General features: G+C 45.2%; 1 protein-coding gene across 4 annotated transcripts in view; it reads left to right on the top strand.

Annotated features, from left to right (window-relative positions):
* The window catches only part of TTC17 (tetratricopeptide repeat domain 17), a 99,100-nt gene extending 78,420 nt beyond the window's left edge, over positions 1-20,680 (top strand). For all 4 annotated transcript variants that reach the window (XM_053673012.1, XM_053673013.1, XM_037166267.2 and 1 more), the window contains 5 exons: positions 1,042-1,201; positions 3,386-3,469; positions 17,008-17,127; positions 18,649-18,792; positions 20,490-20,680. In XM_053673012.1, coding sequence (XP_053528987.1) covers positions 1,042-1,201; positions 3,386-3,469; positions 17,008-17,127; positions 18,649-18,792; positions 20,490-20,621 — 640 coding nt within the window. In that variant the 3' untranslated portion in view covers positions 20,622-20,680. The remainder of the gene's footprint in view (positions 1-1,041; positions 1,202-3,385; positions 3,470-17,007; positions 17,128-18,648; positions 18,793-20,489) is intronic.
* Positions 20,681-27,570: the final 6,890 nt, after the last annotated feature.

Below are 27,570 nucleotides of genomic sequence, written 5' to 3' on the forward strand. Positions count from 1 at the left end.
CGAGCAGTTCTTCGCTGACCGTCTCCCTCCTCCAGTGGCGTGGAGGAGACAGATACCCTCCTGTAGTGTAGCATGGGCATTTTACCACGGGTTTTTTTTTTAAGATTTTATTTATTTATCTTTAGAGGGGAAGAGAAGGAGAGAAATATCAATGTATGGTTGCCTCTTGTGAGTCCCCTGCTGGGAACTGCCCTGCAACCCAGGCATGTGCCCTGACTGGGTTTTGAACCACGAGCGTGTGGTTCGCAGGCCCACGCTCAATCCACTGAGCTACACCAGCCAGGGCTACCACGTTTTTATTGTTTGTGATTTGTCACATCTGTAAGAGTTGTCACTCACAAGACTGTGAGCACCATAACGGCAGAGACTGGGTATGTTCGTTTTGATAGCCCTGGTATTAAATCGCTAGAAACAAAATTTGTCAATGCCAGTTTTCCATGTTGGTGTGTATGGTAGTGCATAGCATTTAGCCTGTGTCTAGCAGGAAAGTGACCACTTTGGCACCATGCAGAAAATACCATGGACACCTGTTTTGTATAAAATTTACTATCATCTAACTTTCTGTGGACACAAGTTGTTTCTGTGTAAAATGGAAATAAAATAGGAACAATTCGTGGGTATTTATCACTCTCTTTACTTGGGGAAAAAGAAATCCTACCAGAAGACCCAGCTGGTTTAAAACCTCCCCAGTGAGAACAAGCGGCCAGCAGGAGTGAGCATATCAGATGCCATGGTGCGTAGAAAGAAGGCAGCTTAGGTGGTTGGGAAAATCACTGAGTTCGGGACTCAGGTCCCAGCTGCTCCTTTGATCTGGGATACGATCTTAACTCATGCATTCAGCACGTATTTACTGCCGGGCTTGAGAGTCCTCGCACCTGTATGATGAGATCAGTCTAAATAACTCCTGGGGTCTCTCCCTGTCTCAGTCTGTGGTTCCAGGCAATTCTCATAACCTGTTGAAGTTATGATCAGCTGACCACTAATACTTTCTCCCCACCCATTCATATTTCCGTGGCTAATCTGGTCATCTCCGTGTTTCAGCATCACAGAACACATAGACTTTGCCACTCCAATCCAGCAGCCAGCGATGGAGCCTGTTTGCAATGGCAATCTCCCCACCAGCATGCACACCCTGGACCACCTGCATGGGGTTTCCAACCGAGCCAGTCTACACTACACAGGCGAGAGTCAGTTGACAGAGGTCAGTGCTCACTTTTATTCAGCTCGTCTGCAGTTTTTAGCCCAACAGTTTGGGTGCAACTGATAGCAGAAAGCACAACGGCCAGGCCATGTGTTTCTGTCTGTCTTTGGTTGGCTGTCACTTCAGTGGCTTTAGGCTAAGCCTAATTTCTTTCAGGCCCTGGGACTGAGCTTACTTTCTTTTTATGTCCAGGAAATTTTAATTCTGATTCACTCCTTGAGGTGGGTAGCATTCTGCTTGCTATCAGACAGAGGCTCTTACAAGAAATATTCGGGACAGTTTAACTCCCCTGTTGGCATTCCAAAAAAGGAAAGAAAGGACAGACCCAGAATATACCAAGCAAAGAATATATCAAGAATTGGGAATACATGCCACAAATGTCCAACAATGCAGGATTTGTTACATAAATGTTGGTATAGGTATAAGGTATTATACCGTGGAGTCATTAAGAAAGATGTGTGGGAATACATTTAGTGGCGGAAGAAGTTTTCAGACTATATTATGTGAAAATGGTGACAGTATGCAGTGTGGTCCTATATTTTGTGAGAGAAATTATGTGTACATGTATCAAAATCTGAAAGATATACGAGGCGTGTCCAGAAAGTATCCCGCCACATGATGTGGAAAGTATAGGCACTTACTGAAGAAGACACAAGGTACAGTGACGCCTCAGCCCCTTCAGAGGAGGCACTTGGGGACCTCGCACAGTTCTCACAGCCTCTCTTCCACTGTTCACTGTTGGAATCACTATCAGCTGCCTTGTCATATTTTTGTAAATGTCATCGATGGTCTGAAATCTCTTCCTTTTCAAAGGTGATTTTAATTTGGGGAAGAGCCAGAAGTTACAGGACCCCAAATCTGAGCCATAGGGAGACTGAGTCACCTGGGGGATTTGATGTTTCACCGAAAACCTCCACGTGAGACATTGAAATATGAGTGGGCACACTGTCCTGGTAAAGCTGCCAGTCACCAGTTGCCCAGAGCTGCAGTCATTTTCATCATACTGCATCTCTCAGCCGACAGAAAACACGGAGGTAGCCCTCCTTATTGTTTGGCCTGGAGGGGCATACTCATGATGGACAACAGCCTCCCAATCAAAAAACACAGTTAACATGGTCTTGACTATGTTGTGACTTTGCCATTTCTTCAGGCGTGGAGAACCAGGTGACTTCCATTGGGACAACTGGACCTTCATTTCCAGACCATAGCCATAGACCCACAATTCATCTCTGGTTATGACCTTAAGGAAATCTGGTTTAATGGCATCAGTTTGAATCCAGTCATTAGCAAGTGCAACACAATGTTCCTTCTGCTCTGGTAGCAGGAGCTGTGGAATGAATTTTATCATGACACGTTCCATGCCAAGATCCTGCATCAAAATGTCAGACGCAGTAGTATGTGGAATCCCCAGATCAGCTTCTCGTTCTCCTACTGTCACTTGCTGATCTTCATTGATTGCAGCCTCTACACATTCAACATGCTCAGCTGTTGTTTGCTGCAGACCTTCCAGAACATGGATTGCTTTCAACAGATTCTCAACCGTCTTTGAAGCATTTGTGCCACACTTTTATTTCTGCTGCACTCATTGCATTCTTCCCAAAAGCCTTCTGATTCATCTGAATAGCTTCTGTGGAGGAATGTTCAAGCTTAATGCAAAATTTGATGCAGATTCATTGCTCCACTCACTCAGTTATTTTGAATGTGATGGGTTTACAGTACACATGCTCACTCAACAGTGTCTCCGGCCCCCACTGATTAGTACAGTGAAGTCATCACTGTTCACACATGAGCACTCCAGTCCACTGTCCTTGGCTGCCAGGTTACATCCATGTTGAGCAAACCATTCTCCTATATTAACAGTAGCTGGACTCTTTCTGGACAGATCTCACATATGGAAAGATATTGGTTGTGTCTGGGTGATAAGATTACAAACGGTTTCTATATTCTATTTTCTCATGTTGCTGTAATGAGTATGGATTTACATGTCTGTAATTTTTGTTAACTGGGAGAAGACTAAAGGGGTGATATACTACCCTTAAACATGTCTCACCGACGGGACCACAGGACTTACCCCAGGGAAGTAACTTGCTTTTGCGGGTCGAGCCCAGCTCACTGTCAGCAGTGCTGTCTGGACCCTGCCTCAGCTTTCACCCCTCTAATCTGCCGCCTTCCTCCCTATACCAGGTGTTACAAAATCTTGGCAAAAACCAATATCCACAACAGTCACTCGAACAGATTGGCACCCGAATTGCCAAAGTTTTGGAAAAGGTAAGTCACCCTGTAGGAAAGCTGGGAACTGTTGCCCACCTTCTAACGTTTCCAAATTTATTTGTCATGCAGTGGCTCTGACTTCTCCTGTTAGGTACTCAGCACTTGGTAACTAAACAGATAACATGAAATAACCCCACATAGAGTGTCTCAATCACTTTTCCTTACTTTTCCCATCCCTTGCTTAGTATTGAATATTTTTTTGCTTCTTTGCTTACTCTCTGTGATGAAAGCCACCCCATCAGTTTTCACCTCTTTACTCCAGCATGGGCGTATAGAGGTGATGGTCCTGGGAACCATGGAATCGAGGTATATGAAATAAGCCAGATGTTCTTCTCGTGGTGAAGAATATTTGGTGTTTCAGACTATGGGTGAGAAATACATCTTTAAATACCTTTCTCTCTTAAAATCGTGAAACAAAATATTTATAAAACTTCATTCTCATACAGCTTACAGAAATCATAACTAAGAGTTTCTAATACAGTTGATCTGCCTCTGTGTGATATTTATGTAAAGAAGAGGACTTTTTACATTAAAATTAATAACTTTCTGGTTCCATATCTATATAATACTGAAGATACAGTGATTAAGAAAATCAGCTCAGCTTCCAATCTGACACATGACAGTATGGTAGGGAAAGGATAATCCCATCATTTTAAAAGTGGGGAAGTAGAAAGAAAACACAAAGTAGTCACTGTTTGTTGTCAGTTCTGAAATCCATCTGGACTTACGTCACTCCAGTCCCAGAGTAGGGACTATTTTGGACAATTGAGAGAGTTTCATTTCTAACCCTGCAAGTAGCTTAAAAACATTTTTTCTAAATTCTGCTTAAAAACTACACAGCTTCCCACTTAGTTCTCTCTCTTTTAATACCATATTATAAATTATTTTTTAAAAACCATTTGTCAGCTTTCAGCATTTTTCCTCAAGTCTTCTTCACCAGGCCCACAACTTTGTTAGGTGTTTTTTCTATGTGCAAGACACAGCCACACTATTTGTGTTGCCAATGGACAACAACACCACTTTGCCAGCCTCCAGCAGCAAGGTCCTCAGGCTCATCCAGCCGCCTTTGATGGTCTCGTGGCTGCTCTTTCAGCAAATGTCTGCATCCCCTTCCCGAAACTGATGCCACATGTTTTAGTTCTCTGTTATGGCAACACTCCATTCTTGATACCAAATACTATTTCAGTTATCTATTTCTGCCTTAAAAACCACCCCCAAAATTTATTGACTTAAAACCATTAGCTCAAGATTCTGCAGTCTGAGTGGAGCCCAGCTGGGCATTTCTTATGGTCTCGGTTGGCATCATTTATGCACCTGCAGACAGGCAATGACTCCTCTGAGACTGTCCACGAAAACAGGCTGTAGCCACATGTCCAGTGCCTTATCCACAGTGGCTGGAACAGCTGGAGCACAGCTGGGAATGTTCACTCTCCATATAGTCTCTCCAGCTGTGCAGCTGGGCCTTTGTGCATGGTGGCTTTGGGCTCTGCGAGGCTGAGAGCAGTAGTGACAAATTGTGGGGCCCATCTTGGATCTGTCACAGCTCTCTTCAAAGGAGGACCAAGGCTGACAGCTTCTCAACAGAAATTATGGAAAGCAGAAGCCAATGTAACGACATCTTTAAAGCCAGAAGAAGAAAATGACAAGCTTAGGATTCTGTAGCAGCCAAAACACCCCCCAAATATTAAAAGTGAAATAAAGCTATGTGTTCAGACAAACAGGAAACCCGAGGATTTGGCACAACCTGCACTGAAATAAGAATTAAAGGGAGTTTTTCAGGAAATAGTCCCAGACAGAAATATGAACATGTGAGAAGGAATAAAGATCACTGGAAAGGAAAATATAAATGAACAGTAACTGTACAAAATAGTTAACTGTAGAGCTTCAGTTTTATAGATGGTGAAATTCACGGTAACAGCAACAAATGATGGGAGGGAAGTAAATGGATTTTAAAGTCCTAAGCTTTCATTGGTATCAGCCAAGTAGTTAAAGTGATAATTTGCATGTTATAAGGTATAGTCTAACTACTAAAAATGGTTTTAAAATATAATTTAATTGAAGGAAAATGGAGCAATGTAAAAACATTTGATTAATTCAAAGAAATGCAAAAGAACATAAAAATAGAACACAAATAAATGAAATTAGACCACCAACTTATACCATACACAAAAATAAACTCAGCATGGATAAAAGACTTAAATATAAATCTTGACGGCGTAAAAGTCCTAGAGGAGAACATAGGCAGGAAAATTTCAGATATCCCACGCAGCAGTATTCTCACCGTTATGTCCCCTAGGGCAAGGGATATAAAGGAAAGAATAAACAAATGGGACTGCATCAAATTAAAAACCCTCTGCACAGCTAGAGAAAACATCAGCAAAATGAAAAGGGAACCGACTGAATGGGAAAATATATTTATCAGTGATACCTTGGACAAGGTTTTGATCTCCAAAATATATAAATAATTCACATGACTCAACACCAGAAAGGCAAACAATCCAATTTAAAAAATGGGCAAAGGACCTTAACAGGCGCTTCTAAGGTGGACATACAGAGTTCGCATGGGCAGATGAAAGGATGGTCAGCATCACTAGCCACCAGAGAGATGCAAATTAAAACCACAATGAGGTACCACTTCACACTGATGAGAATGGCCATCATAAATAAATCAACAAACAAGTGCTGGTGTGGTTGTAGAGAAAAGGGAACCCTAGTGCACTGTTGGTGGGAATGCAGACTAGTGCAGCCACATGGGAAACCAGTTTAAAGTTTTCTCAAAAAACTAAAAATGGAATTGCCATTTGATCCAATGATTCCACTGCTGGGATTATACCCTAAGGATCCCAGAACACCAATTCAGAAGAACCTGTGCACCCCGATGTTCATAGCAGTGCTATTTATAGTAGCCAAGTGCTGGAAACAGCCTAAGTGCCATCAGTAAATGAGTGGATCAAAAAACTGTAGTACATTTACATAGTGGAACACGATGCAGCAGAAAGAAAGAAGGAACTCCTTTGCAACAGCATGAAATAGCATTATGCTAAGTGAAATAAGCCAAGCAGTGAAAGACACATACCATTTGATCTCACCTTTAAATGGAACCTAATAGACAAAACAAACAAAAAAAAAAAAAAGAACCAGACACATGGAAATAAAGAAAAATCTGACAGTGACCAGAGGAGAGGGTGATAACAGGATAAGAAGGGGAAGGGTCAAGTCAAAGACATGTACAAGGGACCCATGATCAAGGACAATGGAGTGGAGATTTTTCTCTGGGAGTGGATGTTGGACCAGGCAGGGAAGAGCAATAGGGGAAAAAAATGGAGACAAATGTAACTGAACAACAATAAATGAAAACCTTATGAATTTAACAAAGAAGAAAAATATAACAAATAGTAAGAATACACAGCCACGTTTGTCAGTAGTTAAGTACAAAAGATTATATAAAATAAGTATTTGGGACTTGGGTTAAGATGGCAGTGTAGGCAGACCTGTCTCATCAAAAGTACATCACATCAAAATTACAACTAAAATATAGAACAGCCATCACTCAGAACCATCAGAAATTTAACTGAGTGAGTCTGACAACTACAGAATTAAACTACATCCATCCAGACATGGTGCAGACATGGGACAGGCTGGTCCTACACCTGCATGTGGGGGATGAAAATTTGGGAAGGATGTCTCAGGAGTGAGGAGCCCGGCCCCGTCTCAGGCCTCCCAGCCCAGGGTTCCAGTGCCAGGAAGATAAATCCCCACAACTTTTGGCTGCAAAAACCAGCAGGGATTGAGTCAGTGGAAGAAAATTCTGGAGCCCCAGGCAGTTCCTCTTAAGAACTGACAAACAGACTCACCTACTCAGACTCATTCCCTCTGGGCTCCGACACTGAGGTAGAGCTTGAAAGAAACCAGTGGCATACTGGGAGAAGTAGCAGTGTCTGGCATCAAGGTGAGCAGAGGCCATTGTCTCTTTTCTGAGCCCTCCCCCCATAGAGCCACTGAGTCTGCATGCTGGTGCCATATCTGAGACTCCATCAACCTGACCAGCACTGTTGGACCCACGTTGGAGATCCCCAGAGACTATCCCACCCAACTTAGGGGCCCTTCAAAGCTGCTTTTCCCTATGAATGACTGGTCTTGACTCATGCTTCACAACTTACTAAATGCTCTCAAATAAGCAACACCTGGCCTCAGGGAACCCCAGGCCCAGCACTAGCAGCAGCCAGCCTGGGTTCACAGCTTGGCTTCTCCTGGGAATCTCCAAGCTCAGCACAAGTAGCAGCCATCTCAGATTGCTTTATAGCGCAGTGACCCCAGACAAAACATAAGTGGGGGGCTGACCTTGGCCTGCATCACCCAGGAAACATGGGGGCCAGTGCACCCAGTGGACAGCTACAGACCACATTAGAGCACCACCACCCTGTACCTGCACAGCTGATCCTTCATGAAGGGCGAACGTTGGTGATATGTGGTCACAGCCAATCCTTGCATCTCACTGGCCTGGATAAATCCCACCCACTGGTGCGCCAACAGCAACCAAGGTTCAACTACAACGGGAGGCTGTACTCAGTCCACATGGAGGGCACACCTCGACTTCTCAGCTTGAGTGATTGAGAAGGCTGTGCCACCGGACCCTGCAGGACACCTGCCACATTAGACCACACTACAGACTCAAAGAAGCTCCATGTAATACAGAGAGACAAATGCAGGGAGGCTGCCAAAATGACTAGACAAAGAAACATGGCCCAAATGGGAGAATAGATCAAAAGTCCAGAAAAACAGCTAAACAAAATGGAGATAAGCAGTCTATCAGGTACAGAGTTCAAAACACTGGTAATGAGAATGCTCAAGAAACTTAGTGACTACCTCAACAGGATAAAAAAGATCCAGTTAGAAACGAAGGACACACTAACTAAAATAAAGAACAATTTACAGGGAAACAACAGTAGAGTGGATGAAGCTGAGAATCAAATCAATGATTTGGAACATAAGGAAGCAAAAAACAACCAATCAGAACAACAAGAAGGAAAAAAATCCAAAAAACAATAGTATAAGCAGCCTCTGGGACAACTTCGAGTAATCCAACATTCACATCATAGGGGTGCCAGAGGGAGAAGAGAAAGAGCAAGAAATTGGAAATCTGGAAAAATAATGAAAGAAAACTTCCCTAATTTGGTGAAGGAAATAGACATGTAAGTCCAGGAGGCACAGCGAGTCCCGCACAAGATGGATGCAAAGAGGCCCACCCCAAGACACTTCATAATCAAAATGCCAAAGGTTAAAGATAAAGAGAGAACCTTAAAAGCAGCAAAAGAAAAGCAGTTAGTTACCTACAGAGGAGTTCCCATAAGACTGTCAGCTGATTTCTCAAAAGAAACTTTGCAGGCTAAAGGGGATTTGGCAAGAAATATTCAAAGTCATGAAAGCAGAGACCTGCAGCCAAGATGGCTCTACTCATTGAAGCTATCATTTAGAATTGAAGGGCAGTTAAAGAAATTCCCAGACAGGAAACACTAAAGGAATTCACCATCACTGCATTATTACTACATTTTACCTTGTGTAATGAGCACTGTTTGCCCAAAGTTTTTAAGAAAAATAAGGATGTACATTATACATGGGTAGTACTAGAACCTGAGTACACATTATACATACGAGCACATGATACACAGCAAAATGTGGTAAGTGAAATGTTAAAGGGACTTATTTAAGGAAAAAAAAGAAGGAAAGGCAGATAAAGTGCTTCCCAGAAAAGGTCAGTTTAAAGGAATTCATTATCACCAAGCCTTTATTATATGAAATGTTAAAGGGATCTATCTCTAAAGAAGATCAAAACTGTGAACAGTGAGATGACAATAAACTTGCAACTATCAACAACTGAACCTATCAAACAAAACCAAACTAAGCAAACAATTAGAACAGGAATAGAATCACATAAATGAAGATCACATAGAGGATAATCAGCGGGGGAGGGGAGAGGAAGAATGGGAGAAAAGGTACAGGGATTAAAGCATAATTGTTGAGTGCAGGCCTGCAAACCAAAGGGTCACTGTTTCAGTTCCCAGTCAGGGCACGTGCCTGGTTTACAGGCCGTGTCCCCAGTAGGCACCATGCAAGAGGTAACCACACATTGATGTTTCATTCCCTGCTTCCTTCCTTCCCTTCGCTCTAAAAATAAATAAATAAAAATCTTTTTTTTTTTTTTAAGCATAGCTGGTACGTACAAAATAGACAAGGGGAAGTTAGGAATAGTATAGGAAGCGGAGAAGACGAAGCACTTCTGTACAACCCATGGACATGAAATGCTGGAGAGAGACGGGTGCAGCATAGATGGGGATAAAGGAGAGAAAATAAAATCGGACAACTGTAATAGCATAATCAATAAAACGTACTTAAAAAGATCAAAATTATGAACAGTAAAATGGCAAAAAATACATATCTATCAACAATTGAATCTAAAAAACAAGCTAAGCAAACAAGAAGAAAAGAGACAGAATCATGGATACGATAGCCCTTTGATGGTTGCCCCAGATGGGAGGAGGGTGTGGGGGAATGGGTGAAGAGGTGAGGGGATTAAGAAGTACAAATAGGTAGGTACAGAGTAGCCATGGGGATGTAAAGTACAGTACAAAGAATGTATACACATGACCCATGGATGTGAACAGGGGGATGCCTAGGGAGTGGGGGTACTTGGTGGAGAGGAGCAAAGGGAGAAAAATTAGGACAACTGTAATAGCATAATAAAATATCGTTAAAAAGAAAAAAGATGATAAAATTTAGTATAGAATAGATTTTTTTAATCCAACTATGTACTGCTTATCAGAGAAACATTCTAATTATTAGGTACAGTGGGTTGAAAGTACAAAGATAGAAAATAATATCATGCGTACAGTTTTTTTTTAAAAAGCCAGAAAGCATTACTAGAGTTAGAAGGGCTAAAATGAAAGGTTGATAATGGTAAACGTTAGTAATGGTGCAGAGCAACCAGAACTGTCATCATTGCTGGTGGGAATGTAACACAGTATATATAGTCATTTTGGAAAACAGTTTGGTAGTCTATTAAATGTTAAGCATACATGACCCAGTAATTTTACTGCTGTTTATTAAAGAGATATGAAAACATGTCCACAAGACTCTTGTTTAAAAAACTGTCCAAAACAGATTTATTCGTAATAGCCTATCTACCTAGAAACAGTGGGCTGCCCACCAAGAGAAGACTAGATAACAATGGTATATTTGTACCATTCAGCGAGAAGATCCAACGTCTATGCTGATGAATTTTTAAATATGCCAATAGAAGATGTTGGGCACACCGAAAAGGGCCTAGTGAATGACCCCAGCTCTAAAATTCCAGCACAGGCAAAAGTAACCTGTGGTTCTAGAAATCAGTAATTGCTTTGTGGGCAGAACAGGTTGCCTGGGAAGCAGTTTGAAAGGATTTTCTGGAGTATTGGAAATTTTCTTTCTTCAAATAATAGTCAAAAACTACATGTTACGCTTAAGACCTGAGTATTTCTCTCTGTGTAAATTATACCTGTTTTCTTTTAAATGAAGTTTAAATAAATATTTTAGACCACCCAAAACTGAAAGATGCATATTACCAACAGACTTGCACTAAAAATCACTAGGGAGATTATTTTGGGCAGAAGGAAAACTATCCCAGATGGAAACTCAGAAATACAGGAAAGAGTGAAGATCAACAGGATGGGTAAATATTAAATGTAAAAGATTATGACTATACAAAATAATAGCAGTAGTGTCTTTGGGGGTTAAAATTCATGACAATAGTAATTCAGTACGCGGAACCGAGCTGCACGGACCACCGTCAGGAGCCTTGTGTCCAGTCAGGCACTCCACAGCCCGGGGCCTGCACTCAGGAGAGTGGGGAGGAAACCGAACAGGCCCAGGTGTGCACCACCCTACACAAGTGTGGCCTTGAAAACACGACTAGACAAAGGCATTATGAGAGGAAAATTACAGGTTACTCTCATTTGTGAATTTCTTAGTTATCAAAACCATCAGCAAAATACTAACAGACTGAACCCAAAGTCATTTTTTTTCAGATACAACTTGACCAATTTGGGTTTATCCCAGATACACAAAAATGGTTTAACTTTTGAAAAATCTTACATTCACCAAATTAAAGAAGAAAAATTATTAAGTCATTTTATTAGATTACATTTGATAGAATACCATTCATGATATACAGCTCATGCAAATTAGAATAGACAACTCCCTTAATCTGATTAGAATAATCAACAAGACATCTGCATCAAAGATGATTCTTAATGGTGGAAATATTGAAAATAAGTATTCGAAATCAGGAAAAAGATTGTATGTATACCATCACCACTTCTTTTCAACCTTACACTGAAGGTAGGTCCCAGCAAGTACAATCAAGACAGAATATTTAGAAATAACATGAGCACCTACGTAGCAAACCCAAAAGAATCTACAAATTGTTAGCAATACCATTTTTACCAAGATGGCTGCCTGTAAAGTCAATAATTAAAAGCAAATGTTCACTTCTGTACAGCAGCAAAAAATATTAGGAAAATAATTTTAAAATATATTTGCATTGATATAAGTTCCCAATAATAAATTGAACAAAAAATTTTGTAAGATTTTATGCAGGAAGTGATAAAACCTCATTGAAAGGCATGTTAAAACACCTAAGCAAGCAGGTGTACAGTGTTCGTGGTTAAGAGGACGTGTCACAAGCATGTCGGTTTTCTCCTGTGTGATTAGTATAGAAGCAGTGCTGTTATTTTTTAAAAACCAACAGTATCTTTGTGGCATTTGAAAAGCATATCTTTATATTTACATGGAAGGGTAAGAAACAGGCATGATACCCTTGAAAAGAATAAGGTTGTGAGAATGGCTTTTTATGAAAAATGATAAGACATTATGCCATTCGATCAAGAACAAACTGAAGTCACTAGCAGAACTACACAGAAGGACCAGAACAGGCTCATGCGTACAACTGTGAAAGGTCAGTGGGAAGAAGAGGACTGTTTGGGAAGCTGTGCTGGCGTGATTACTTACTGATGCCCTCACATCTCACACAAAAAAATCAGTTCCATGTGAATCAAGTATCAAAAACTCAGGTATCAAAAAGGAAAGTCTAAAAATTAGAATAAAATGTGGGAGATACTCTCTCTGGCCTTACAGTACAAAAAGATTTAAGAAGGTAATAAAAATATCTATAAAGAAAATGTTAATAAATTCAACGACACTTAATTTTAAGGTTTCTTAAAGATGTTTTGCCCTGACACATGCGACTTGGTTGGGCGTAGTCCTTCAGAGCCAAAGGTCGCCAGTTCAGTTCCGGGCGGGGTGCACGGCTGGGTCGTGAGTCCAGTCCCTGGCTGGGGCACGCATGAGGGGCAGGGTGAGTCCAGTCCCTGGCTGGGGCACACATGAGGGGCAGGGTGAGTCCAGTCCCTGGCTGGGGCACGCATGAGGGGCAGGGTGAGTCCAGCCCCTGGCTGGGGCACGCATGAGGGGCAGCAGGTCGATGTTTCCTTCCTGCATCAGTGTGCCTCCCTCTCTTTCTCTCTACCATCCCCTCTCTCTGAATATAAAGAAATAAAATCTTTTTCAAGATGTTTTTAAATTAAAGACGTAAGCCTGAGTGGGAGAAAATATATATCACACACTTTACCTACAAGGATTAATATCTTAATAAATAAGTTTTATCTATTTACATATAAGTAAAATTATGAGAAAGATAAATAAAATGCATGAAAGATATTAGCGGATATTTCATAGCAAAAAAAGAGGTATATATGACCAACATACACGAAGAAACAATTCTCAATTTCATTAATAATCAGAAAATGCAAACTAAAACTCCTACTGATAATAACCAAGGATTAGAAAGGAAGTTGATTAAGGAATCTTTCAAGCATTGCTGATGAGATTGCAAATAGTCAGCAACTTTCAGAAGCATTGGCATTATCTTGTTAGGTTGGATGTTTGCATATCCTGTGACCTAGCTATTTCACTCTGAGGTACTCTAGACTAAGGAAGTCTGTACATTTATTTGCAACAGGAGATTTAAAAACAGGAAAGGACTCAAACCCCTATCTACAGAATATAAATAAGTACATTATAGTATATTCCCTTGATGGACATTTAATTGTGTGGCAAGGAAATTGAACTAAAGTGACATACAACGTGGATGAATCTTTGAAATAGTGTGTTGAGTAAAAATCCCAAGACCCAGTAGACTGCCTAAGTGTATTACACCATTTTTGTAACGCCCAGGAAGAAGTAAACGAAGTATTATATTGTTGAAGCAAATGCGTGTAAGCGATGGAATAGTGTTTATGCAGTGGAATAATAAACGACATCTAGGGCAGGGTGTGCCCCTGGAGAAAGGCCAGGGGCTGGCGTGGTGTAAGGGATGCAGGTTCATTCTCTGATAGGGTGGCAGTTTGGGGGTGGGTCGTCATTTTGTGCTTTACTGTGTAAGGATGTTTTATATAGTTACATGCTATATGCATAATTACACAAATATGTCCTTTTGTATGTGTCAGATACTGGCAGTAAAGTAAAGGAAGATCATTTTATTTTTTAATAAAGAATCCTTTGGGGAAGCTAGTCTAGGGCCCAATCACTAAGGAGGAGGAACAAGTGAGGCCAGCTTCAGATCTCTCCTCAGCCGCGTCCTTGCCAAGAGGCAGTGGAGCAGTGCTGACGCATCGTTCCAGGAGGGAGTGAGCCGTGGTTTCAGCCCTAGTCAGCTGTCCTTCAGGTGGAAGGCTGCAGAGAGTTTGGAACACATGCAATTGTGTCAGTTTGCTAGGGCTGCCAGACCACAGACTAGGTGGCTTAAACAGGAGAAATGTATCTCTCCACAATTCTGGAGGCTACAAGACAAGATCCAGGCACCAGGAGGGTTGGTGTCCTCTGCGTCCTCTCTTTGGCTTGTAAACGGCTGTCTTCTTGGTGCCTCTCCACATGGGCATCCCTTGTACACGTGACCCCGGCGCGTGTCGTTTCTGCACATCCTTCACACACATCCGCTCAGACTGCATTAGGGCGCCATAGAAATGGTCTCATCTTAACTTACATCTTTAAAGACCTCATCTCCAAATACAAGGTACATTCTGAGGTACTAATACTAGACGTTGAGACCTCAAATAGGAATTTTGCATATCAGCCCATAAAAATCTTATTCCTGTGGACTCTTGTTGAGGAGACTACTTGAAAGTGAACATCAGCCCTGGCTAGTGTGGCTCAGTGGGTTGAGTGCGGGCCTGCCAACGGAAGGGTTGCTGGTTTGATTCCCAGTCAGGGCACATGCCTGGGTTGTGGGCCAGGTCCCCAGTAGGGGGTGCGAGAGAGGCAACCACACATGGATGTGTCTCCCCTTCCCCTCTCCCTAAAGTAAGTAAATAAACAAATACAGTCTTTTCTTAAAAAAGAATTTGGACATCAGTCAGCCAGGAGATGATTAGGGAAAACCACAGAAAAGCTTGTGTCAGTGACCAGTGAGTGTACTTAACTGCAAAACCAACACAAAACAAAGTTGGGAAATAACGTGACAGGACAGAATAAATTCTGAATGCCCCGACAATGAAGAATGGTAAAACTACGAAAAAATTCGACTGGAGAAAAGAAATAAGCTAGGAAGCATGGGAAGTTTTCTGATTGCCTCATCTATAATTGCTGGGAGTTAGAGACCATCCATTAAAAAAGGCAAACAAAATAGGAAAATCCAAAATTAGACCTAAATTAAATGCTAGAATGTTATCTATGGTAAAGGCAGCATCTTAATGTGGAGAAAGATGAATTATTCATTAAATATTATTGAGATAATTTAGTGGCCAATTGGAAAGAAAAAATGGAGCCCTATTATTTACACCAAGTTAAATTTCAAATGAATCAAAAATTTGTGAAAAATTAAACTGTAAAAGCTATGTAAAATTTCTTGATAATCTTGAAGTACGCAAGACCTTTCTAATTACAACTGAAATTCCAGGAGTCATCAGAGACAAATTAATAAACTGGACTGTGTAGAAATCAAAACCTACGTCACATAAGCATCATGAGTTCAAAGGTGGACTTCAGAAAACTGAAGGAATGTACCTGTGAATCATATCACAGGCACTGGACTAATCTTCCTGCCATATAAAAAGAGTTTTCTCAAACAGGTAAAAACCTCACAGAAAATTAACAAAATGTAAGAACAGATACTTCACAAAAAATATGAAAGGATGTCCAATATGAAATGATCAGCTCCACCCATGAGAAGAAATACAGATTTAAACCACACTTGTCACTGTCAAAGGTCCAAGGGTTCCATGACAGGAACCCGGGGAAGCAGGGGTGCATTTCTGGTGGGACGCTAACGTGTCACAATCCTGTGGGAACCGTGTGCGGTGTCCCTTGCTGTAGCATTCCGCTCCTGGCCGTGCATCCTGCAAATGCACCTGCACGGGTGCAGTTACCCCTGCACGGGTTGTCGGTACAGCATCATTTACAATAGTACAAACTGGGGGAGAGGAACGTTCATTGATACAGCTCTAGTTTAACAAGTAAGGTGCATTCATACGATGAAATACTGCACAGTGGAAAAGAGGATGAGGGATAAAGATCTCCAAGTTGTATTGTTTAGTGAGAAAAGCAAAATGCAGGTGACTGTTACCTCTTCTGCATGTAGTAAGGGGGCATAAGTCTGTTTATAATTTCTTGTATAGAACAGAAAACCCTAGAAGACTGCATAAGAAACTAAAACTTGTGTTTACTGATGCACAGTAGAGACAAGGGTGGGAGGGAGACTTTTCACAGCATAACTTTGTATAATTTCTAGGTTTTGAAATATGTAATGAGTTAGGTGTTCAAAAAGTTAAGTAAATTTAAATTACAAAGAACATGGAGCCCTGGCTGGTGCTGCTCAGTGGACTGAGTGCCAGCCTGCAATCCAAAGGGTCGCCGACTAGATTCCCGGTCAGGGCACATGCCCGGGTTGTGGGCCAGGTCCCCAGTCGGCGGCGTGTGAGGCGCAGCTGATCTGTCCGTCTCTCCATCCGTGTTTCTCTCTCTCCCTCTCCTTCCGTTCCTCTCTCTCTAAAAACACAGTAAGTCTTTAAAAAGAAAAGAACATGGACATGAACTAAAGGTCTGCTATTTCGTAGTTCAGTGGATTTGGACAAGATACTCACCCTCTCTGAATCATTGTTTTCTCAGCTCTAAAAATGCTGAAATAGTAGAATCAAGCTCATAAGATTGTTATTAGGATTAATGAGAGGATGAACATAAGGTGCATTGCAGGGTGCCAACACCTAGTAAATACTCAGTTAAATGGTTATTGACTCATTTTTAAAATTTATTTTAGAAAGAGAAACATTGATTTATTGTTCCACTTTGTGTATTCATTGGTCGAGTCTTGTATATGCCCTGACCAGGGATCGAACCTGCAACCTTAGTGTATCAGGACGCCAAGGGCCAGGGCCTCACGTTATTGTTCTTGACCTTGGTAGAAAATTAGTATGTTAAGACCTCAGCTGTAGTTGGCCGTTCCTCCGCAGAACCAGACGTCCTGGGTCCTCTCCAGCATGGCTGCCCTCTACTGGAGAGTGAAAGGCCAAGGCAAGAAGGCGATCGACTGCCTGCGCCAGGCCCTCCACTACGCGCCACACCAGATGAAGGTGAGTGGGACTCCGACGCTGCAGAGGTTTGGCCAGTAAAATGGCAAAAGCCTAGGACAGGGCAGAAGAACACGTGATGGCCCTCTCTGCCCCAGCACGCTGGAACGTGTGGCAGGGGCCGCAGGATCGCCCTGAGAGGTCACATCCGTGGGTGCCCCTTCTACTGCAGGCAGGCCACGGCTCCAGAAGTCGCTCTGCATTTAGCTGGCCCCTGGGCCTGGGCACCCGTTATACTTGATTTGCTTGTGCTCCTGACTTAAGCTTGATTCCAGACTCAGAAACAAGCAAATTTCCATTCCTTCACATACGTCAGCTAGTTCCTGTTCTTTGTGCGACTTCACCTTTTACACACACACATGCACACAACTCCACACACAAACACAAGGCAGCTAACCCCCTGTAGAGGGTTAACATCAAGCTTTTCCCAAAAGTCAGTTATTTTTATAACTGAGAATTTACCATTTTTTAACAGAACATTTGTACCCACGTGTGCTGAGAGCCGCGTTAATCTCCAGACCAAATCCTTCCTCAGCACAGCTGACGTCTTTGTTCACAGGGCTGCAGCCTAGGGGGCGATGGAGAGGCGCGGCTTCCTGGTCGGCACTGCCACGCGCTCACCTCAGCGCCACCTCTCACAGCTCTGTGACCTTGGGCCAGTTACTCAACCTCCGTGACCTCTCCCACTGTGGTGCACTGTAATGGGTGTCCACTTAGGACAGAGACGGGTCCGTTTTTCCCATTTCTTCTGTATCTCCTGTACAGTTGGATATAGTTGCTCAATAAATACTTTGTGGTGGTAATGCTGCTGCTGTTTCAGCCCATCATCCTGTGCTCTGTACTGTCAGGCAGTAGGGAAGGGCTAAGACTCTAGATCGGGGGTCAGAGAACTTTTTCTGCAAAGGGTCAGATGGTAAGAAATTTAGCTGTGGCAAGCCCGAGAGCCTCTGTTCTGCCGTGGTAGCGTACAACAGCCACGGAAATACGTAAAGGAATAGGAATGATTGTGTTTTAGTAAAACGTTACCAAAACAGGCAGCAGGCTGGGTACAGCCCGTGGGCCAAAGTTTGCCAGTCCCTGCTTCAGGTGGTAACAGTGGTCGATGCAGAAAATACTTTCGCTCCATGACAACATGACCAAATCGTGGCCCGTGGACCAGTGTCAGCCCGTTAACTAATTATTACCAACCTGAAAAGAGGCAAGGAACTTGCAGCAGATGTAAACCAACAACTTCACTCAGCCGGTTGTTTGCTCAGCTAATGTTTCCATTCCGCTTGTGCTTCGAGGCGAGACTGTGCGTGGAAGCAGCAATGCGCTGGTCCAGACGCACATTCCAGTGCGAGCTCCTCACCTGGCACGGGCCAGCGGCAGGCAGCAGGCGCGCACATCCTCCAGCTGCCCTCCCTCGTTCACCAGGAAGCGTCAGCTGCAGCGTCAGCTGCGTTGTTTATGATCTCAAAAGCCGAGAACGAAGGCTCAAACGCCTGTGTTCTTCCCCTCTCGCCACTCTCCTTCCTCCCCCAGGACGTGCCCCTGATTAGCCTGGCCAACATCCTGCACAACGCCAAGCTCTGGAACGACGCCGTCATCGTGGCCACCATGGCGGTGGAGATCGCGCCGCACTTTGCTGTGAACCACTTCACGCTGGGCAACGTCTACGTGGCCATGGTGAGGCTGGCGCGGGAGCAGGGAACCCAGTTCTGCCGCTTTCTCTCACTGGCACCTCTTGGGTTTCAAAACTCATTTGACTATGTCAGTGTCCTCGCTCTTCTGTAAGTTTTGTGTCCAAAATCACTCACTCCACCAAAGGTATATTTTATGAATAAGGGGTTTGTGAGTTTTTAAAAACTGTAAGTAAATTCATCGAAGTATTTGCAGCTGTGTGGTTCAGTACGAGTCCAACACTAACAGCAGAGTCAGATGGACCTCCATTTTCCTGGGGACCCCACCTAGCAGTCCCCTGGGACGCAGACACACTCCTGCCCCCTTCAGGTTGGCCGGGCACCTGCCATTGCACTCTCGGTGCCCTGTGCCGATTTTTCTTGCCGTATTTTCACCTTGTTTTATGTTTTGGGTTAAGCATGTGTCTCTTCCCCCAAGACTAGGAGCTCCTTAGAGAAAGCACTTCTCTTCGTCCCCCTGTTCCCAGCACGAACCGTGTTCAGCACACAGTAGGTGCTCACTAAATGTTCAGTGAATGATGAAACACCACGAGTTCCATGGGACACCATTGACAGAAAACGGCACGCCCATCATCCAGAACCCTCATTCTGGTCAGAAACAAGGACTGATTTCAGAACTTAGTTCTAGAGGTTCCCCAGAAGCCGTCATAACCAAATGTAACACAAGAACCGTGCCACCCACTCCGTCTGCAACCTGGTGCCCCGTCAGAGGGCCGTCCCCGGGGTGTGCTCGCTGAAGGCTCACAGACTGAGCAGCTTCAGGCTCAGTTTCATGGGTCCCTTTACCCCAAAGGTAGGGAGTGTAATGTGGCCAGGGAGGTGTCGCCAAACGTAAGATTTCCCTCTCTGCTTCTTAAAACTGAAGATTCTGTTTTTGTCCCCAGCAAGTGTGAAAATTTCCACCCTGAATGAGGATTTCTGTCTCATTTGGCTAGAAGGAGTCATTGAGCCACTTGGTCTGAGCTCTTCTTTGAGACCATTGGTCCAAATAAAAGACAGACGCCTTCAGTGTAGCAGTGATCGTTCCCAAACCATGTCCAGGTATCTTTAACCCTCACCTGAGGATGTGATCACTGATACTAGAGACAGGGGAGGGGAGGGACAGAGGGCAGGAGAGAAACATCACTGTGAGAGAGAAACGTCAATTGGCTGTCTCTCGCATGTGTCCCAGCTGGGACCGAACCCACAGCCCAGGGACGCGCCCAGACCGGGAATCAAACCTGCAACCCTTTCAGTTTCCAGGATGATGTTCCAGCCGATTGAGCCACCCCAGCCAGGGCCATGCTCATGTTTTTAAATGTTAGGGAGAACAAAAAACTGTTTCAAAATGTGCAAATCTAATTGAGATACCCGACTCAACTTCCACGTTTCCAGCTACAGCAGAATGTTCAGGCCGAGGAATAATAAGCATTTGTCAGGCAGGGCTCTGGCGGCTCCTGTGAGGACTGAGTGGGAGGGGTCTCCGAAGCGCCCTGCTCGGCGCTGGCACAGAGCTGGCACTCGGCAGTGTGAGCTCCCACTGCCCAGGCCTCGGTTTTTCTCTGCAGTTTAGATCCATTGAGAAAGTACTGGAGATCGTCACTAGCGCAGAGGTGCTTTTTGACGGGGGGTGGCGGGGGGAGTCTGAATGTACCTTTAGTCTGGTGGCCGTGCCCCTCACATCTGCCCCTTTGCCCCTCGCAGGAGGAGTTTGAAAAGGCGCTGGTGTGGTACGAGTCGACTCTGAAGCTGCAGCCTGAGTTTGTCCCGGCCAAGAACCGAATCCAGACCATCCAGTGTCACTTAGTGCTGAAGAAGGGGCGACGTTCTCCGTAGCGCACCCCTCCTTTCTCTTTCTCTTCTGCTCCTAAAAAAAAAAAAAAAAGAATAAGAAACCAATCATTGTCAGTATCTACTTTTAATGATGTGTGAAAATAACTGAGTAAGACTTATAACAGGACTTTTACATATGTGGGAATCAGTTTTTGTTTGTAAGCTCCTCCTTCCCCCAGCCAACCTCAGAAACACAGATTTCTCAAAGGAAAATGCAGCTTAATATGTTGTGTAAATACTGAGCCAAGACACTTCTGGAGCCGTGCTCTGTGTCCAGAACCCTGAGGCCCTTGGGGCTCTTCTCAGTGGTCCAGCCAGCCTCCCCCCACCCCCGGGGTGAGGACAGACCGCACGCACATCCTCCGCTTCCCGTCTAGCCTCTGTGGTCAGTGGAAATGCGAAGCTCCCCTGGTGCCCTTCAGGGAGAAGCAGCCCCTTTGCTCTCTCCGTTAGAGCTCCTCGCTGTCCTGGTCTTGCCCATTCCATGCTGCTACATCACAGACTCTCAGAGGTAGCTTGCAGGGGAGGAAGGGGAAAATGATTTTTAAAACAAAATATTTACAACAGCAAAACCCCTTAGGATCACCTGACCTTTGTGATGTTATTTATGTTGGGGGGAGGGGGCTGAGAAGGGGTGGTCAGCAGTGTGCAACATCTCTATCATTTGTACTTTAATCGCAAATCATGAGGACACCAATAAATTGAAATCCTATGTAACAGGTTTATATATATAGAACATGTATATTTGAAGCCCTCTACAGACTGAGTCTGTGGTTTACTAATTCTCTGTCCGCTGTGTTACCCATCTTGGAGTAAGGTGTGAATGCGGTTCCCTGTCCCTGAGGTCTTCAAACTTAGCTCCTCAGGAGAGCAGTGAGCAGGGCTGAGTGTCTCCCTCCAAAGCCATTACCTCTGGTCCCAGGAGAATCAGGAACTCCAGCCATTTTGGAATCTTCAAGGGCACATACTGAGAACAAAATTAAAGTTGTTTATGAGCAAAACAGTTCTGTAGTGTGGTTATTCTTTAGAACCAGGCTAGCTCGGACAGCTGCAAAGCCCGCCAGTGACTCTGGATCTGAACCTCCCGAGTCCTAGGTTGCATTTCTCTCTCCTTCCGTAACAGCAAGGGGAGTGGAGAAACTGCCCCGCTGGGCTTCGTCATCGATACTAGCATGAGACCTCCGACCAGGAAAGCAGCAGAATCAGCAGACATTCAGTGGTGGGTCTGCAACTGACCTTCCCAGAAAGGGAAGAGTGACGTGAACCACAAACTCACGTCCCCTCGGGTGCGCCCTGCTTCAGACATTCACCCCAGTGAGCATCACGGAGGGCCTTGGTGACCGTTGCAGGAGTGTAAAACTGAGCCTCCCCTTGGGGACGGACTCCCACTGAGGACAGGCGTTCTGTAGACTCTCCAAGAACCGTATCAGACACCAGTTGTCTCAGACGCCAGGTCAAGAGATCTCAGAGCATTTGGTTCTTGCACGGACTACGTAAGTACCGAGAGGCAGGTGAGCAGTCAGCCATCCCTGTGAAGTCTGTCCTTAATGCAGCTAGAGTCCAACTAATTCCAAACAGTTTGGTCAGATGTGCTTTGAGAACAAGCTCGTTTACTGCTGAATAAAGGGAGCCTTTAATCACTCGCCAGATATTTATGAATTAAGGTGCTTCCCCACTTCTTCACAACTTGGTGTTTAGTTTCTTGAAACAATAGTTGTTTTTTGGGGGTTTTTAAAAATTTACATAGAATGAGCCCTGGCTGGTGCAGCTCAGTGGATTGAGCCCAGGCCTGTGAAGCAAAGGATTGCAGTTTGATTCCCAGTCAGGGCACATGCCTGGGTTGCAGGCCAGTTCCCAGTGGGGGACACATGAGAGGCAACCACACATTGATATTTCTCTCCCTCCTTTTCTTCCCCTCTCTGAAAATAAGTGAATAAAATATTTTTAAAAATTTACATAGAATGAGAATCACTCTTTGGTGGACAGATCTATGAACTTTGAAAACTGCCTAGTTGTGCAGCCCCTACAGGACACACAACTTCCATCACCCCCCCCCCCAGCATGCCCTCACGCTGCCCGTTTGTTGTCAGACACGCCCTTAACACCTGGCAACTGCTGCTCTGTTCTCCTTTTGCCGTATTGTCATAAAACGGAACTGCATAGGGTATAGGGTTCTGAGCCAGACTAAGTCCACTTAACAGAAGGCGCTTGAGATTCCTCCCTGCGGTTGCATGAATCAGGTCTTTACTCTTTACTGCCGAGTAGTGTTCCATCGTTTCTATTCACCTGGTGGAAGACATTGGGATGCCTCCAGCTTTGGGAGGTTATGATAAGGCTGCAGTAAACATTCACATGCAGGTTTTTGTGTGCACAGTTTTCCTGTGTGTAAGCAATTCGGGGATGTATGGGGTTGCTGCTATGCTCCAAAAGTATCCAAAAGTTTTCACGCAGTAAAGCTCATGTAAGTACCCACAGGGATAGGTACTGTTGTTACTCGATTTCAAAAATGGGAAAACAGATTACCTAACTTGCCCAAGACCACAGGGGGGAAGCGACGGAGTCGGGTCTGAGCCCAAGCAGACCTGCACACCGTGCTCTCGGCGTCCACCGAGATAACCCTCACAACGACACAGTGTGGCAGGTGGCATTATCCCTATTTCACAGGTGAGAGGACCAAGCTCAGGTTTGCCTCAATTAGTGCCCCACATTAGTTCCCTTAATGCTCTGCTGTCCTTCACTGTGTGAATTATTTCTAGTGGCCACTTCATCCTTAATTGTTCCTTCTTTACATTCAGGTGTGTTGATCTTGTCTCTCTCACGTGTGTTCATATGTCACATGTCTGTCTCCTAGCACTAACTGCACTATAGTAAATAATAAATGCCGAACGATTGACAAACAGTGCGATTAATATGTTCCTCTTCTTCCTGCTGTTGGAGTTCTGAGGGCTTTCCACCCACGTCTCGCAAACTTTCAGAAAACTAATCTCGGGGAAATGAAACGTCTTGCTTCTCTACAATGGAACTTGCAAACACACACACACACACACACACACACACGTCTTTTGCCCTCAGGCTCTCTGTTCTCAATCAGGCTAAGAGAGGAAACAGTCTACAGCCCACCCTTCACTGTCCATGGGCCCTGCGCCACGGTGCGGCCAGCTTTGTGCAGAGAATTCCCCTCTCCTGGGCCTCCAGCCAGTCCACTCTGGCGGCTCTGCCTGCTGTCGTCTCCCAACCAGTGGTTGAGCCAGCAGCTGGGAGGGCTGCTTCCAGCCTCCGCTCCATGTGGTCATTCTAACGGCCAGACCTTCTGCTGGTCGGATGTGCCTTCTTCCCTAGATCGAACCCCATATCTTCCCTCTCTGTGAAGATGCGACCAGGCAAGGCCAGCTCTACCTACAAACATTTAAGTCTGCACCTGTTGCTGTACAACACTGTGGATGAGCCGACAGACATGGTTTCTGCCCCCAAGAGTCCCATCTAGTGGAAGAGATGAGACTGAGAGAATTGAAAGATGCAGCGTCTCCTCCAGCAGAGGCCTGAAGGTTGAAATGGAGTTCTCTGACGGAGCTACCACGCGGGCTCGCTGGGACAGTGTGAGCCTTTCCAGGGGCACCTTCCTTGGTTTGGACACCCCCAGCAGAGCCCTCCATGTCTCAGCCCCTGCCTGCCTTTCCACGCTTTTCTTTTGCTGTTGTTTTCATTCAGCAAACAGATTAAACAAAACACCAATCTGAAGAGATATATGCACCCCAATGTTCACTGCAGCTTTATTTACAGTAGCTAAGATATGGAAGCAACTGAGGTGTCCGTCCATAGATGGCTGGACACAGAAGATGTGGTGCATAGGTGCAGTGGAATATTACTTGGTCATAAAGAAGAACGAAATCTTACTGTTTGCGACAGCACAAATGGACCTAGAAGGTGCTTTGTTTGCTAAGTGAAATAAGTCGGAGAAAGACAAATGCCAGATGATTTCATGCATTTGTGGGGTTTAAAAAACAAACTAAGTAAAAAAAACAGAAACAGACTCACAGATGCAGAGCATAGACTGAGGGATGGTTGCCGGGGGGAGGGCTTTGAGGGGACAGGTGAGAAAGGTGAAGGAGTAAGAGGTACAAAGTGGCAGTTATAAGACAGTCACGGGGATGTAAAACACAGCACGGGGAATATAGTCAATAATGTTGTAATAACTGTGGATGGTGCCAGGTGGGTACCAGGTTTATCAGAGTATCACTCCATAAGTTGTATAAATGTCTGACCACTATGCTAGACACCTGAAAGCAGTATAATGTTGGATGTCAATGGTAATTGAAAATGATAAAAACTGAAATTAAAAAGGAAACACAGACTGGACACCTACGCTGCGCCAGGCGCGGTGCTGGGCCGCTGCAGGGAATCCTGCAGAGGAGGCGTGGGGCAGGGGCGGGAGGTGAGTCCGCAGCCAGCTCGGGAGCAATAACATAACCTCATAAGCGGAGCTACGGAGCTTGGGCTGTTCCGGAGCGAGAAGGGAATCCACACCCCAGTTCGTTCGTCAAGCTGCAATTTAGTGTTGCCCACACGCACCAAACGTCCCCCTCTCCGTGCCTGGGACCCTGGTGTTACCGATACCTGATTCCCAGCTCCTCCCAGTCTTCTCTCTGTCTTCACTTATTTCCATTGGTTCTGCGAGGCGTTGTCTGCGGGTCACAGACGCCGGGCTACATCACCTGCGATCAACCCCGTTGGTAACACTCATCACCGCACTGTGTGGGTGAGCTACAGATCTCGTCTCCGATTACACGCTCAGCTCCGAGTCTAATTGAAGTCTGTATCCCCTGCCCCGACAACATCTGGGCCTGGGCCAAAACAATGGCTTGGTTTGAAAAAAACAAAACATTACTGTACTGAACCGTTGAACCAATGGTGAATAGCAACATCAGGGAGAAGAGAGTGGAAACAGGTAGTTGTGCAAAGGGGGAGGGGAGGCTCGGTCGGGGAAACCTCTCTCTTCACCCCAGCCCCCCCTCTGAGCCGCGCGTTGCGCGTTGAACCCTGAACCCGGCACTCACTACGCAGTCAACAAGTGTTGGCGCCTCTAATGAGCAGAGGTCATCAATCCCTCTGCAAAATCTTTTCCTACTTCTAGAAGTAAATTACCTTTTCTTTTCAGGTTAAGGGTTTTGTTCCATTTCTGGTCTCTGAGTTTTTAAAAAGGTTTTACATATTTATTTGTAGAGAGAGGGGAAGGAGAACGAGAGGGAGAGAAACATCAACCAGTTGTCTCCCACGCAGCCCCTTACTGGGGACCTGGCCCGCAACCCAGGCATGTGCCCTGACTGGGAATCCAACCGGCCACCCTTTCAGTTCTCAGCCCAGCACTCAATCCACTGAGCCACGCCAGCCAGGGCAGGGCCCTGTTTGAAAAGATTCACTGCCCAGGACAGTGGTTCCTGGTCTGGAAGGGCGAGGAGCTTCCCCACAACAGCATTTAATAGAAATACCTGAGGAAATTCTTCCCTCTCTGTTTTTCCCTTGGGTGGATTTCCTCTGTTCTATCTTCCAATCCACTTCAGGGAAACAAAGCCCAGACTGCTGTTCACAGTAAGGCCCAGCCAGACCCTTCCCAGACGCTGACTTCCAAACAGGACGGGCAGGTGCCGGTGGGGGGGGGGGGGGGTTCCCGTCTTCACGGAGGTCTCTGCAAGAGTTTGGGATCCTCTTCTCAAGAGTGGGTTGGGGGAGGGCTGGTAGCTCAGCCAAGTTCAGACGAAAGCAGGACGGGTAGGAACTCCAGACAGATCACTCCTGGGGACAGTGAAGGAGCCCTCGACACTTTCCGGGCTGGGAGGGTAGAGGGGTTCGGCCTCCCCCCCAAAGGCCACGCTGGGAGTGATGTGAAAACAGACCAGAGCAGGTCCCTGGGGAGACTGGGATGTGAGTGGACAAGGAGAGATGGAGCGGGGAGGACTAGGTGGGGCCCAGGCCCTGGGGGTGGGCAGAAGGTGAAGGATCAGCGGAGGGTTGATGGAGAGTTGCCAGGACCCGGTGATCACTAAGCCACGAAGGCTCAGGGAGACTTCAGTCTTCTTTAGGGCATTTTACCAGCCACAGCCCTGTGAACACAGTAGATGTCAGGTGCTCACTAATATTTCCAGGAGGATAAATGAACTTCCTTTATGAGCAGTGCCCAACCTTTCAGATAGCTAGACAAGGAAGCATTTAATGAATCTCTGATAAAAGGGACTTTGTATCAGTCAGCTATCACTGTGTGACAAACTATCCCAAAACTCAGTGACTTAAAACCACAGGCATTTATGATCATATCTTACCTGTCTTTGGGCTATAGTAGACTGGCCAAGGCTGGGGTCAGACGGGAGTCAGGGGTCTGCTGGCTTCACTGGGGTCATGTCTGCCTCTGGGGGTTGGTTTAGGTGTTCTTTTTTAGGCTAGGCGGGAGGGGGGGCACCAGTGCCAGGGTAACTAACTCTGTTCCACGTCTTTCCCCCCTCTTCCTGGGACCAGCAAGCTAGCCCAAAAGTATTCTGGCAATGGCAGAGGGTCTAGGGAATAAGCCCAACCACACGAGCATTTTTGGATACGCTGTCTGTGGCACATCTGCTAATAGCCATTGCTCAGGGACAGGGAATGACAAGTGGCCCTCAGTGGGGGAGCACTGCAAAGTCCCCTGGGCTAGTCGCAGGGAGGCGTGAGGAGCGGGGGCCGTGAGTGCAGTCTGCCACAGCCTCTTCCAAATGCCACCTTCCGAGAGCCAGAGAAACTGCACGCTTGCTTTGTTCTTTCTGTCCACACCACAGCTCCAGAAGGTTTGTCACTGTGAGTGAACTGTCAACTTTGGGTGAACTTTTGGGGTGTCACTTCCTCCGTTTTTCCTCTTATAACATTTCCCATGTAGTTTCATAGCCAGTTCTTTGAGCGTCTGTCTCGCTGTGCTGCTGAGCGCTCCTGT

The sequence above is a fragment of the Artibeus jamaicensis genome, unplaced genomic scaffold (genome assembly GCF_021234435.1).
Source record: "Artibeus jamaicensis isolate MK-2021 breed Jamaican fruit bat unplaced genomic scaffold, CSHL_Jam_final contig_797, whole genome shotgun sequence".
In the NCBI taxonomy this organism is placed as follows: Eukaryota; Metazoa; Chordata; class Mammalia; order Chiroptera; family Phyllostomidae; genus Artibeus; species Artibeus jamaicensis.